Source organism: Ochotona princeps, chromosome X (assembly GCF_030435755.1).
Source record: "Ochotona princeps isolate mOchPri1 chromosome X, mOchPri1.hap1, whole genome shotgun sequence".
In the NCBI taxonomy this organism is placed as follows: Eukaryota; Metazoa; Chordata; class Mammalia; order Lagomorpha; family Ochotonidae; genus Ochotona; species Ochotona princeps.
In genome coordinates this window covers 94,049,265-94,062,472 of record NC_080865.1, presented here as the reverse complement: position 1 = coordinate 94,062,472, position 13,208 = coordinate 94,049,265, and the positions used below count along the sequence as shown (strand labels likewise).

The 13,208-nt window shown below is 40.3% G+C and overlaps 1 protein-coding gene across 3 annotated transcripts in view; it reads right to left on the bottom strand.

Moving 5' to 3' along the window:
• The window catches only part of FHL1 (four and a half LIM domains 1), a 65,893-nt gene that overhangs the window by 27,632 nt on the left and 25,053 nt on the right, over positions 1–13,208 (bottom strand). Inside the window, exon 2 of one of the 3 annotated variants that reach the window (XM_058658404.1) lies at positions 11,093–11,162. The exons of 1 other annotated variant lie outside the window; for it this stretch is intronic. Coding sequence is in view for 1 of the 2 variants with exons in the window: in XM_058658403.1 (XP_058514386.1) it covers positions 9,267–9,315 (49 nt within the window). In the remaining variant the exon portion in view is untranslated. Of the gene's footprint in view, positions 1–9,266; positions 9,341–11,092; positions 11,163–13,208 lie in introns of those variants that run through there. One more of the 3 variants, XM_058658403.1, reaches the window with a different exon arrangement.

Genomic DNA, 13,208 nt, shown 5'->3' with positions numbered 1-13,208 from the left:
TCTCCCACACGGGTGCAGGGTCCCAAAGCCTTGGGCCATCCTCGTCTGCTTTCCCAGGCCACCAGCAGGGAGCCGGATGGGAAGTGGAGCTGCCGGGATTAGAACCGGCGCCCATATGGGATCCTGGTGCGTTGAAGGCGAGGGCTTTAGCCGCTAGGCCACGCCGCCAGGCCCTAAAATAATTTTCAATAAATACATTGACACCAATGTTTGGCATTAGAGCCAGTTCAATTCATTGCTCTTCTAACTTCCAAATGCAATCGATTTTATGGGAATAATCAACACTTGATATTTATAACACTTACAGATGCTCCTGCCTCTCTCTAAGAAGTCTAAGATAATCAATTTCAGTCGCTGATGAAAGAAAACTTGACAATCGTACTCCACCCTTATTTGAGGATAGGTAACTAACGTCTGAGTCACAAAAAAAGTTTTAAAATACACCAGCATTTCTCCAACTCCGTGCCAGAATTCCAGAAAAAAATGTTACTTTTAAAATAAGGCTTCCAAACCGTTTTCCATTAAAACTGAGTTTATTTTACATTGTTCTTTCACTGTATCCTATGGCAATTTAGGCATAGTTGTGTAAAATTCAAAAAGCTAGACTTCTGAAACCCTTCAGGTCTTCAAAAATTTCTCAAAAAACACGTATCATGAGAAAACTAGGAGTTACTGTTATAGCACAGGAAGTAAAGCTGCAGCCTGGGAAACCAGCACCTTACATGTGTGTGTTTTCTATCCTGGCTGCTCCGCTTCCCACTCAGCTCCCTGTAAATGCACTTGTGAAAGCAGCAGAGGCTGCTCCCGAGTTGGTCCTCTACACCCACATAGGAGACGTAGATGAAGTTCCTGGCTCCTGGCTTTGACTTGCCTCCTCAGCCTTGGCCATTGCAGCCCCTTGGGAGTGAACCAGCAAATCAAAGATCCAATCTCTCTGTCCCTCTCTGTCTCTGTCTCTCTCTCTCTCTGTAACTCTTTCAAATAGAATGAATGTTTAAAATAGGCATGAATTTCAATTTTTTTACACCAAAAACCTCACTTTTAATTCATTCCATAATTTTGTACCTTGTATGAAGTTAATCACTAAGGAAATCCAAAAATATTGTTTATAGATGAACAGAGGAATGAAGACACATGTGATAGAAAAAGGACAGTGACCTATCAGTGGTTGCCTCTACGTGAGGGTTGCACAAGTGACCACTTGGAGTAAATTACATTATAGGTATGTCAAAATCTTTACAACTCCACTGCAGCTACACTGAAGCAGCTACTGATTTCCCAAGGGGAATGGGGTGCAATCTGGACTAAAAGAACTCAAGTGAGTTATGTTAGCTTGTACATGAAAGAAAGATGTCAAATTCACATTAAGGTTTTCCAGGCACAAAGAAGTCAAGAAAATCTCAAACCGAATTGCAATATGTATACTTCAGACTTCTGTTGAAAAGTCTGGATCATGGACATAGAGAAGACTCCTTCTGAAGGTAACCCATTCACACAACCCCATCTGAGGGACGACACTGTAGCCAGCCTCCAGCTTCCTGCCCATCTTTCTCCTTCTATGGTTGTTTCAAGTTTAAAGCATATACTCATCTGTTTCCATATTCCTAAAGGTACCAGGGAAAAAATCTAAATATAACAGATGGGTAAGAACTCATGGTAAGTGGAAACCAAACTGTAACTTCAGCTCTCCCAGGTCACTGCCTTAACACCCATGGCTTTAGTGTAATGGCCCTGCTGTAGACCTTTTGTCTTTATTCCCTCAACAGAAATACTATCCTGACGTTAATGAATGACAGATAAGTGTTATTCAAAATCTTATTTTAGGTTGACATTAACAGGCTTAACTTCCTTTAAAGTCAGTAAGTATTCTCCAACATGTTAAACTTACAAAATTGCTTAGTGCATCTTTTGTCCTATCCTACTTTTTTTAAATATCCAATACGCTTTGTAAAAATATAATTAGATGCTGATGAAATATCTAAAACATGGCTATGAATTTCTAGGGTTTCAAGGATCATAAGTCGAAACCACTAGACTAGAAAGAATCTATTTGTGCTCTTATGTTTATTAAATCTATGACACTTAGGTATTATAAATAGCTACATGAGCCTCTGCAGACTTTGTATAAGAAAGTGGTGCCATAATGATAACTTCCTAATTCTAAACCTACCTAACCCTACTTGTATTTCATTGTTATAGTAACCAACTCCACTCATATTTCACTGTTACAGTACCTAATTTCAAGCTTTTGCCCTACTATCCACAAACCTAGCTCTCCAGTTTCATTCTTATAAGCAAATTAAATTTATATGCTAATCTTCCAATATAGGGCAGAAAGGACCAGCATTGTGTACAAGGGTATTTCAAAGAATTTATGAAAAAAATAAAATAGGTACATTTATGTTGGTGTACAAATGGCAATCTGTACACGTTTTCATACAGTGCATTTTCTAAGAACTTCCTGAAGTACCTTCATGAGTGTTTGTATACTTACTAGCATTTAGAAACAAATGGAGACTCCCCAGAGTCTCAAAACTGACCATATTTCCCATTCTAGTTAATCACTTCTTAGCAACCACTAAAATAGGTGCTAGGATGTCAACTAATCTGATAGCAGCTCTGAGAATGTCAAAATTGAAAGCCACATAATGACATGCATGCTGAAGTGTTTAGAGGTGATACGTGTGTGTAGATGTCTGTAGCTTATTTTAAAATGAGTCCAAATATATAAGACTAATTAAGGGATGTGTGATATAGTAAATACAATGAACTATTCCATTTCAGAATATAAGTGGCAAAATCCATGATTACATCTTAGAGAGAAAAATGATGCCATCTTAAATGAGGGAGAAGGGACGTTCCATTTAACGATATCCTCCAATGTTATTAGGCATATGAATATTAGAGCCGTGTGGAACGAAACAAAGATATCAAGAGTGTGAGAGCATAAACGAAGGAAACACCTAGATTCTTGCTCTCTAGGAAACTGGAAACTCTTTGGAAGGAGGTACAAATTGAGAGTAACCCCAACAACTTCCTTACTCTTTGTGCCTTAACTGTACCAATGAGAAAAATGGGAAATTTTTAGAAGACTAAAAGAGGCAGGCATCTGGCAACTCTATAAGGTCTGACAGAGAGGGCAGAGCTAGGAAGCCAAGAGAGTTCCTCTAAATATTACAATACGCTGTTTTTCAGGTCAGGCCTGCCATAACGGATGGTGGAGATATTTTAACAATTCAATTTTGTATAAAAGGCAGATTTACATCTGGAAGACAAAACAAAGAAAGAAGAGAGATTGTCCATCTGATGGTTCACTCCCCAAATGGCCGCAATGGCTCACTCACACTGAGCCAACCCAAAAGCAGGAGCCAGGAGCTTCTTCTGAGTCTCTCATGCGGATGCAGGGCCCCAATGATTTGGGTCATCCTCTGCTGAGAAAAGAAATGGAGCAGCCAGGACTTGAACCAGAGCCCAGGTGGGATGTCAGCACGACAGTTGGGAGATTAGCCTGATAAGCCACCACACGGACCTTGGAAGTATTTTTTTAAACAAACAATGTAGGGATCGGGGCTGTGTCATAGCAAGGAAAGCTGCCATCTACATCGCCAGCATTCCATACAGACACCAGTTGAAGACCCAGCTGCTCCTCTTCTGATCCAGCTCCCTGCTATAGTGTCTGGGAAAGCAGCAGATGATGGCCCAAGTGCTTCGGTCCCTACACCCTTGTGGGAGACTCTGAAGAAACTCCTGGCTCCTGGCTTCAGATCAGCTCAACTTTAGCCACTGTGTCTCTCTGTCCTCTCTCCCTCTCCATTTCTCCCTCTCTGTAACTATGCCTTTCAGATAAATAAAGCAACCTTTTAAAAATGAAACCGTCAATAGATGTTCCCAGTGAACTAATATCCTGACAAAAGGTTCCCTTCTATCACTTCTAGGCTTTTTGGCCAAGATCAAGTGAAAAACATTCTCATATGAAGAAGCTCTTCTAGACTGTTCATTTATATTAGCTCAACAATATTTATTTCATTGAAAATAAAATTATTTGCTTGGGATGAGGGGCATTGTGCGCATCATACTCATCTGCAAGCCTTCTTAGGCTTCTTTATGTCATGTGCACTCGGCTCAGGATTGCACTTTTGCAGAGTCCAGTCAGGACCCATTTTATATGTGAGGCAGTTTGACTCCTCAAGTGAAAATAAATTCTTTCTAAATTACAGGCTGGGAAAAGGAGGAGATGGTAGAAGAGGTCAAAATCAAGTCTGTTAAATCCCAGACTGAGATTCAGTCGTCATAGAAACAGGGGAGATAAATAAACCAGTAACCTTAACACATGTGCTGCACCTTTGCCAGACATCTCTCTGATTTCCCATTATTTTTACTTAAGTATCTTTCAGTCCAAACACAACTGACTCTTGAAGACTACAAAACCAAACAGAACCAGGCCCAAAAGAAACATGAACGCTCATTCAAGCAAAAGGCAAGGAAAAGGGTCGAGAGCTACCCCTTTGGGCAATGTGCTCTCCGTTTCCCTTGAAAAACGATTGCGACATGAAGCGCAGCAGCAATGACATACAGGGAAAATATGTGGTGCCAAAGCCAGAGGAAACCATGTTAAAAAAAGAAAAAACAGATATGAAGCAACTGACCTAATTAAAAGGAAAAAAAGTGTGCTTGCAGAGGAAGCAAGTATATCTGAAACAGAGCAATACAGAGCAAGGAGATGGGCCTCGTGTAAGAAATCGTACCGGGAGCTTTGGGGGCTCATCCAGACGAAATCATGAGGTGAGCAGCTCCCCTGAATTACAGCTCCACTCAAAGTTTCCGTAAGCACACATTAGACGTTTAGACATGAAGATTCACTGCCTGCCTGGCACACATCAACTAAAAACTCTGAAACAAATGGTTGAAATTTTCATGCGAGACACCACGATGCTTTCTACCAACTACAGAATATCAGAAGAGAAATGGGTGCTGATGTATGATGGAACAAGACAAGCAGGATGTAGCTATACCATGAGAATCCCATGACTGGGCACCAAGAAGTCGTCTTCATACTTCATGATTTACTAAGCATCTACTACATGAGAAATGGGAATATCCTGCTTGGAATATGGAGTGGACAGAAGTTAGTGGGAGCAGAAGACTCTCAGCCCCTAACTGAGCATGGTGAAATAAATGTGTAAGACACATCACAGTAACATGAATAAAACCTTAAATACTTACATCTTTCCATACAGCCCCCATTTCTTCTGCATTTATACACCTTTCTTTAAATGGTTATAATCACATTTGTACAAACCTGCACCCTGCATTTTTCAGTAATCCTATATTATATAAACGTTTAAGACTGCTATGCAAATATCAATACTGTAATCTAACACATTTATGAAATTCCACTGTATGAATGTATCACAATCTAATTAGTAAAAAAAAATAAAGTATGTTGAATATGTAAACCATTTCTCCAATTCTAATTTTTGTTTCCCTCCAAGAAACATTCTGATCAATGTCTATTAACACATGGCTTTTTTTTCCTACAGTAATTTATTTCTAACACCTAGAGTGTCAAAAGGAGGATCAATGGCTCAAAGGGTCCCAGTGTTTGTGACTTTTCCCATTACTGTAATATCAAAAGGTTATATCAAAAGGTTTACAGGGCTGTGAGCAGTGAGTAACTACATATCCCTTTCGAGATAATCATGTAAGCATAGAGCTTTCTTTTCATTTTTTGTTGACTGAATAACTAAAAAGCATACTTTATTGATACTTGAATATACTCGTCTTTGTATACCAAAGAGGCTGAACGATTGTCATGCATTTATCTGTTTTGGGATAAACACGAATGTCTGTTAACCCATCTCTGGAAGATTCATTCAGCCAGCAATGATGAAGCACCTACCATGTGCCAGGCTTACACTCTGTATAAAATAGAAATTATCTTGCCATATATGCCACAGATTTTTTCCAGTGTGTTCTTTTCTTATTTAATAATACTTTTTGTTAACCATAGATTATAAATATTTAAATCTGTTGATTTCTTCATCATTCCATGACTTAAAATTACCATATATAGAGATTTAATCATTTATTTTGTGTGGTCTAACTTCCAAATTTTCTGACAGTCCCACAAACATATTCTTCTATAATTATTACATTAAAAGTTCTATTTCTTAATTCATGAGTACTGACCTTTTAATGCATGCAGTTTTTACTAGAAATAATTTAGTACGATTTTTAAATTAAAATTCAATTTTGCTTTTATGTGTTATGTTGTAGTAAAAATAATGTTTTTTCCTACTTACCTTGCCACAACTAAAAATAAACCTAGGTTTATATAGGAAGATTCGACCCCAACAGCCTGGCTAAGATCTTCTATTTCTCAGGCCACAGAAAGAGTGAGGGTTCAAGCGCTATCTAGAGGATTCCATACCTGTTGATGTTCCTCTTCACTAGGTACCATCTGTTGGCATCCCTTTTCCTCTGAAATATAAACCCTGAAACGCTTTAATGCACCCTGTTAAAATGAACTCTATGCAATACCACACACACAGAAGTTAGCAACCTGAGTTTCTGGTTGAGAGAAAGGACAACCTTTAGTTTGCAACCTCAAGTTTATTTATATAGCCAGCATGGGAAACTCATAATTCTGTAAGAATAAAACATTCTGATCATTGCAACTGACCTCTTGCCCTAAGTATCAGATATGGCAGCAGAACTCAATAGTACATGCTCCACCTAACAAAACAGTGCTTATGTGACTCCAGCCTGGTATTGCCAAACAGGAATTCGGACTCCAAAGTGCCAGATCTTCTGATATTTCAGGAGAAACTTACAATATCTGGATTCTTTAAAACTGTGAAATCTCTCCATTTTGCCATAATGGCAATTCACTTATACTTTCAAAGGACGCTTTTGTGTGCCACATAGCAGCCTATCACTTTGAGACAATAACTGCAGAATGGTGATTTCCAAACTCATTAAGCCCTCCTAGCCCATTCGTGTTGATTTTTGTGCTTGCTCGTTTTCTATGAGAGGTCAGACCAATACTAATGTGAAAAAACCAAGTCACTATGTCTACTGTCTTTCAAACCATTGCATTCTGTAGCCACCACTGCGGTGTACCAACTAAACTCTTCCTGCAATGCCAGCGTCCCATATGAGCACAGGTTGGCATCCCAGCTGCCCCATTTCTGATCCAGTTCCTTGTTAATGTGCCTGGGAAAGCACCAGAAGATGGCCCAAATGTTTGGGACCCTGAATCCACATGGGAGACCCAGGAGAAAATCTTGACTCCCGGCTTCTACTTGGCTTAGCTCTAGCTGTTTTGTTGGAGTGAAACAACAGATAAAGATATTCTCTCTGTCTCTGTCTCTCGCTCTCTCTCTGTTTTTCTGTGTATATGTGTGTCTCCTCCCTCCTTCTCTTCTCTCTCTTTCAAATTTTTCTAAGGACCTTAAAATACTGTGTTCTGTGAAAATTTAAAAACTGCTAATTCAATAATGAAAATAACCATATGTCACTGCTAAAAAATAGTTCCTAGATGTGAAACATGTGTTTAGTAATTAATAATATTATCTCTTTTCTTACAAACACAGAATACTCGTATTGAACTTAGGCCATGTAGGTGACTAGAATCACACTATATGTATAGCTTACATTTCAATAGCCTAAAATGATAATTTCAAGTTTTTGAATTATAAAGTTGACCTATGATAAATACTATATAAAACTGCAACAAGACACATTATCATTTTTTTTTCAAACCCTCCTATGGAAACTGCAAAGCCCATTTTCCCAAACTGTTCAGTTATTACAGACTTCTGAAAAGTCAGAGCATGAAACACACTTCTGATGTTTGTTTTCATTTCTGGACACTGGGTCTCTGACACAGCTGCATCCACAGCACTTATCACATACTTTATTACAGGCACACGCTTACTTGGAGGTGGCCTCAGTCACAGGCTCAAGAGGAACACAGAGATAGGGACTCTGAACTATAGCCTTGGATACCTGCTAGGCCACTCACTGTTGTATGATGTAATGCAAAAAAAAAAAAAAAATACCTAAAAAGGTAAGATAATCCTCAGTTTTCCTATCTGCAAAAGGGAAAATCCAGGGACACTCTATCTTGAAGGAATGAATGGCAGACTCAAAACACAGTATGACTTTGTTCACCATGAGATTCTTGGCCTGGAACACAGCAGGCCTGAGTGAGTGAAGGAATAAAAAACAGGAGAAAACACAAGACACATCTGGCCAATGCTATCTATTTCTATCGCAGTGAAGCAATTAAACAGTCTATCTAACTGACTCACCTGAGAAACTCACCACTCGAGAATAAAACCCAAGGACGCAAAGTTTTGGAAACAGTAATGTCACTATGGTATTCCTTCTTTTTTCTTTTTAAAATTATTTTTATTATTTTCCATGATACAGTTTTGTAGGTATAGGGATTCCCCATGAAAAACCACTTCAAATATGTGGCTTCTCCCAAAATCAATTAAAATATTCCATTTGAGGGCAGGCACTGTAGTGCAGCTGGTTAAGAAGCCACTTGTTACAGCAGCATCCTATAACACAGTGCTAGTTCAAATCCTCACTACTTCCAAAGTAGCCCCCTCATAATGTGCCTGGGAAGGCGGCAGAGGATGGCAGACTTGGGTCTGCCACCTATGTAAGACAACACTTAGTTGGAATACTGGGCTCCTGAATTCCGAATGACCCAACCCTACCCAACTCCTGTAGAAAGTGAAGCAAAATCTTTCTTTCTACTCTCTCAAATAAACAACTACAGGAAACTGCCCTTTACAAACACATCTTTGTACACGCAGTTTCTAGTGAGGCTTCCTACTGATGGAGCCGGTCAAAGTCCCAGATTGCAGTGGAATTACTAGGAACAAAACATTTCATGTGAACTGCCAAGTTCAATATAGCTGGCATTCCCAGCTAATACGATAGAAGGACATTTTTCTCTCTTAACTTTCTGAAGAATCTCATCTCTGTTAATGCAGAAAAACTTGGGGGCAAAAAAGGAACTATGGGAGCACACAAAACTACGATCTCTGCTCTTAACAGACTGCAATGCTCTCAAATTGCTCTTGGGTGATTCAGTCTTCCACTTGAGCTAAAACAGTACTGGCTTTGGTTTTCTCTGTCAGGATTAGCATTTCTATTATTTTTAATATGCTTGTATCACTTAATTCTTAACTTTGAAAATAACCGTCTTACATTAGAAGCTATGAAAGACAGGATGGCAGAGTACAGACCTGAAGATGAAGGCTCCTGCTCTGGCAGCTCAGAAGAAGTGCTGGACATTTTATCGTACTGGAAGGACTTCTGATTACAGCCATAATTGATGAAATGGGTAAAATTAATAAATTCAGAGTAAGCATTTCTAAACGTTTTCCATTTTTGTCTTTAAAGATCTAATATACTTAGGTATTTGAATAGATACATATATTGAGCATCTTTAATCCAAACTATGATGTTCAAAATGCTCCCAAATCCAAAACTGAGTTGTGACATGATACCATAAATGAAAAACTCCAGACTCAACCTCATGGACTGGATCACAGTGGGAGTGGGAGCTACGTTGCCTGGCGGTTAAGATGCAGGTGAAGGTGCCTGTGACCCGCAGAGAAATTCCTGGGTTCAGCACCCAACTCCAATTCCTGATACCCTAACTCCTGGTAATGTGGATCCTGGCAGGCAGCAGTGATGGCTACAGTAATTGGGTTCTTCCACCCACTTGGAAGACCAGGATTGAGGCCCCAGCTCCCAGTTTCACCCCCAGCCCAGCTCCAATCATTGAGGTAATCTAGGGAGTTCACTAGTAGATAGGTGGATGGGTTCTCTGTGTGTGCATCTGTGTTGCTCCTTTCTCTCAAAAAATATATTTTTTAACTGATACACTGTAAACACTACATAAAGCTACCTTCTTTAAGGTATGTATATAAGGTGTGTGTGAGCCATAAATGAGTTTCATGCTTATGCCTCGATTTCATTCCCAGAATACTTCATTCTGTATATACAAATATCCCAAAATCCAAAGAGAAAACTTCTGAAATCTGAAATACTTCCTGTCCCCAATATTTCTGGCAAGGGACAGTTTACCTATATTTTTAAATCTATGAACTCTTCAGCATATAGATGTAACAAAGGCAACTTGAACCACTCAGTAAGTAACTACCCTAACTAAAACTGAGTATCTACACTGACTGTGCTACTGCAAGGAAGAGCAGACAGGCAAGTGAAGAAGATAAAATGCAATAGCCTTTTGTTGAAGTAAACTGCAGATCTGGACTGGCACAGCGCTAGCAAATGTCACATCCTCTTTTGTAAATTCAGACACCAGGGCAGAAAAGAAGAGTAAGCACTCCCGCAGTGTGCCTGGATGAGCCATCTTGTAGGTTCCTTCCTTTCATTCTTGTGAAACGTAATGGTCCCTTCTCTCAAAGAGAGAAATGAGGGCGCCTAGACCATCAGAGTATAAATAAGCCACTGTGGCTAACCAAAGAGGGTTCTACGCCCATCCACTGTACAGCAGATGAAAGATGTTATCACACCAGCATGGCAGGGCTGTTCAGACTTGAGGGCAGATGAGAAAAAAATCTTTGCTGACCCATGTTAACACAGCCCAACTGGAAGCGTCTTTGGTATTCCCAGCACCAACTTTGACTTTGTCAGTTTTGCACTTCGCTCCTTCCATCTACAGCAGAAAGGCTCCTCACGCAGTCAGTCAGCCCATCCTTCTCCCAGTGGGCCACGAATCTCCTCCCTCCCATCGCAGTGTTTGTACCATGCAGCTTTCCTGCTCCCTAACGGCTCATGCTATTAAATGAGCAGATCTTTATTTTTCAAGAAAACCTTCTAGCAGCATGTTTTGCCTAAGTACATTCACCTTTCATGTCCCCAAATTCAAAGCAAATGAGATTTTGCCTTGAAAATATCTAGAGTAACCAGCAGTTCCATTAAAGTGAACTCTCATAAATCTCCTGTACAAACAAAGTTTTTGTGTAATGTCACCACAACACCACAAATTGGAAGGCTGGGGTTCAGTGTAAGAATTTGTGGGGCAATTCAGAAAGCTCACCTCACACTGGATGTGTGAAAAACACGCAGTCTCCAGCAGTGTTAGACGCAGTTGAGAATGTCTGATGTGCCTAAGTCAGGGAAAAAATGAGAATTGAGATGAAAAGTTAGAAATTCTTTTTAAAAAGTCAACTTCCTTTGAAATGGCTCAAGGTAACACATTCTACTTTCTATTTACAACCCTTAAGAGTTAAAGGAAAACTGCCAAGATGTTCTGCATATTTCTCCAAATGTCTGTTTATCATGACATTAGCACTGGCAGTGGATCTGGCTCCCTCATTATCAAGCTGTATTAGCTCAAACACTCAGCATTGTTAGGGGAGTGAGCTCATGGCCTATTTCAGTCTTAAATTAACATTTGGCAATCACCCGGGTAATCAAAACAAATGACTCAGTCGTTTAGAATAGATTTATTAGTTGAGCCCTTTTCCCCCTTTTAACATCTTTAGAATATTTTGCCACAGGAGGGCTCTGATCCAGCCAGAATGTAGAGCACAAGTCACCAGAGGAATATTTAGTGCTGTTGCCATGGAAACTAGGTGCCAGTGCGACTGATGAAGCTGTCTCCAACCAACAACAATATTATGATGCAGGCGACTGGACAGGCTCATCCCCGTGTGGCTGGTCTGCAGCACTGCCAAACAGGTGTGCCCTGTTCTGTTCCCATACGGACACAGATACAGCCACCGCATGCTGCCCCCCACAGGCCTCCTCACAGAACCGCAAAACGCCTCCTTCACCCTCTTCCCTTAGAGACAACAGGCTGGGGAAGGAAGTGTGCTCACTGCACATAGCCCCCAAAGGTGAAATCCTGAAACTCACCAAGCTTGCTTTAGATCAACGTGAAATGTACATGAGCAAAGGAAATGAGGGAAAGACTCTCCAGAAAGGCAAACCCTGTGTGTTTTGTCTTTGTCGCTGCTCTCTCACACCTAGAGGCTCTCACTCAAGAAGAATTCATGGAAATAAGGCAAATAAAAGCCAAGGGTTATAACCAGGCTTGTAACTACCTTCTCCCCCTGCCACCAACTGTCTCCAGGTTAACAGCCAAACAAATAGTGGTTAAATTTTTAAATGTATTTGAAAATGAAGAGAAATCCAGTTATTTCCACAGCCTAACAGGTTCGTCTGTTTAGGGATCTTCAGAACAACTATCGCAGTTGAAGACAATTCTTCTAAACTTTAAACAAACAAACCTGATCGCCATGTGAACAGGGTTCTTGTTTTCAAGGTCATAACCTTAGAGGAAGGCATATCTGTGGCAGTACTGAAGCTCAGGCATCCACAGGTAGGTATCTGAAAGTGACTCAATTCTAAAGAACACCTTCTGGTCTCTTTCCCACCTATTCTTAAGTACAGACAGTATTTTCATATTCTACCATATAAATATGTATTCTCTGTTCCATGGTTTGTCTGGTGTGTCTTACAGGACTCAATGTTTCTTGGTGACAAACACAAAAATCTCTATGTCCTAGTGCTTAGCATAGTATGTATATACAAAAGGCTCTACTTACTCTCGCACCTGCACTCCACTCTTAGGGAACTTACTGTTTCTAGATGGTATCACAAACTTTCGTGAAGCTGCAGCTGGAACACGGCACAGCACAGATGTTAGCAGCAGGGCAGCCTGGGTCAGACTGCCTGCGTTCAGCCACTGGCTCTGCCTTTTATTGGTGCCCAACCTTTGTGAGCACCACAATGGTACCTACATCACAGGGGTAAGGTACATGTAATGCACCAGGCAGTGCCTGGCCCAGGGAAAGTAGTTACTAAATATCAGATATATAACTACTTGCAGTATTATGGCAGGCAAAGAATCAAAATGTTATCAAATTCAAAAATTATGTCAGACTGTCCCAAATCCTTACCACCAAATATACCCTTCTTTTGACTCAACGCCAATTTGAATGGCAAACTTGAACCTATCACCCTCTGGACTTAATGTCCTACTCCATTTTACTAATCCTGCAATTGATTTTTCCTGGATGGATATGATTTGTGCCGGGCTCCACTCGAAGGAATCCAGTTCTCAAACAACCTGAAGATCCCAACCTGCCACTGTCTTTCCTGCCATCCCTCTGACTGCTTCCCAGCCCCACCAGTTCTACTACAGGGAC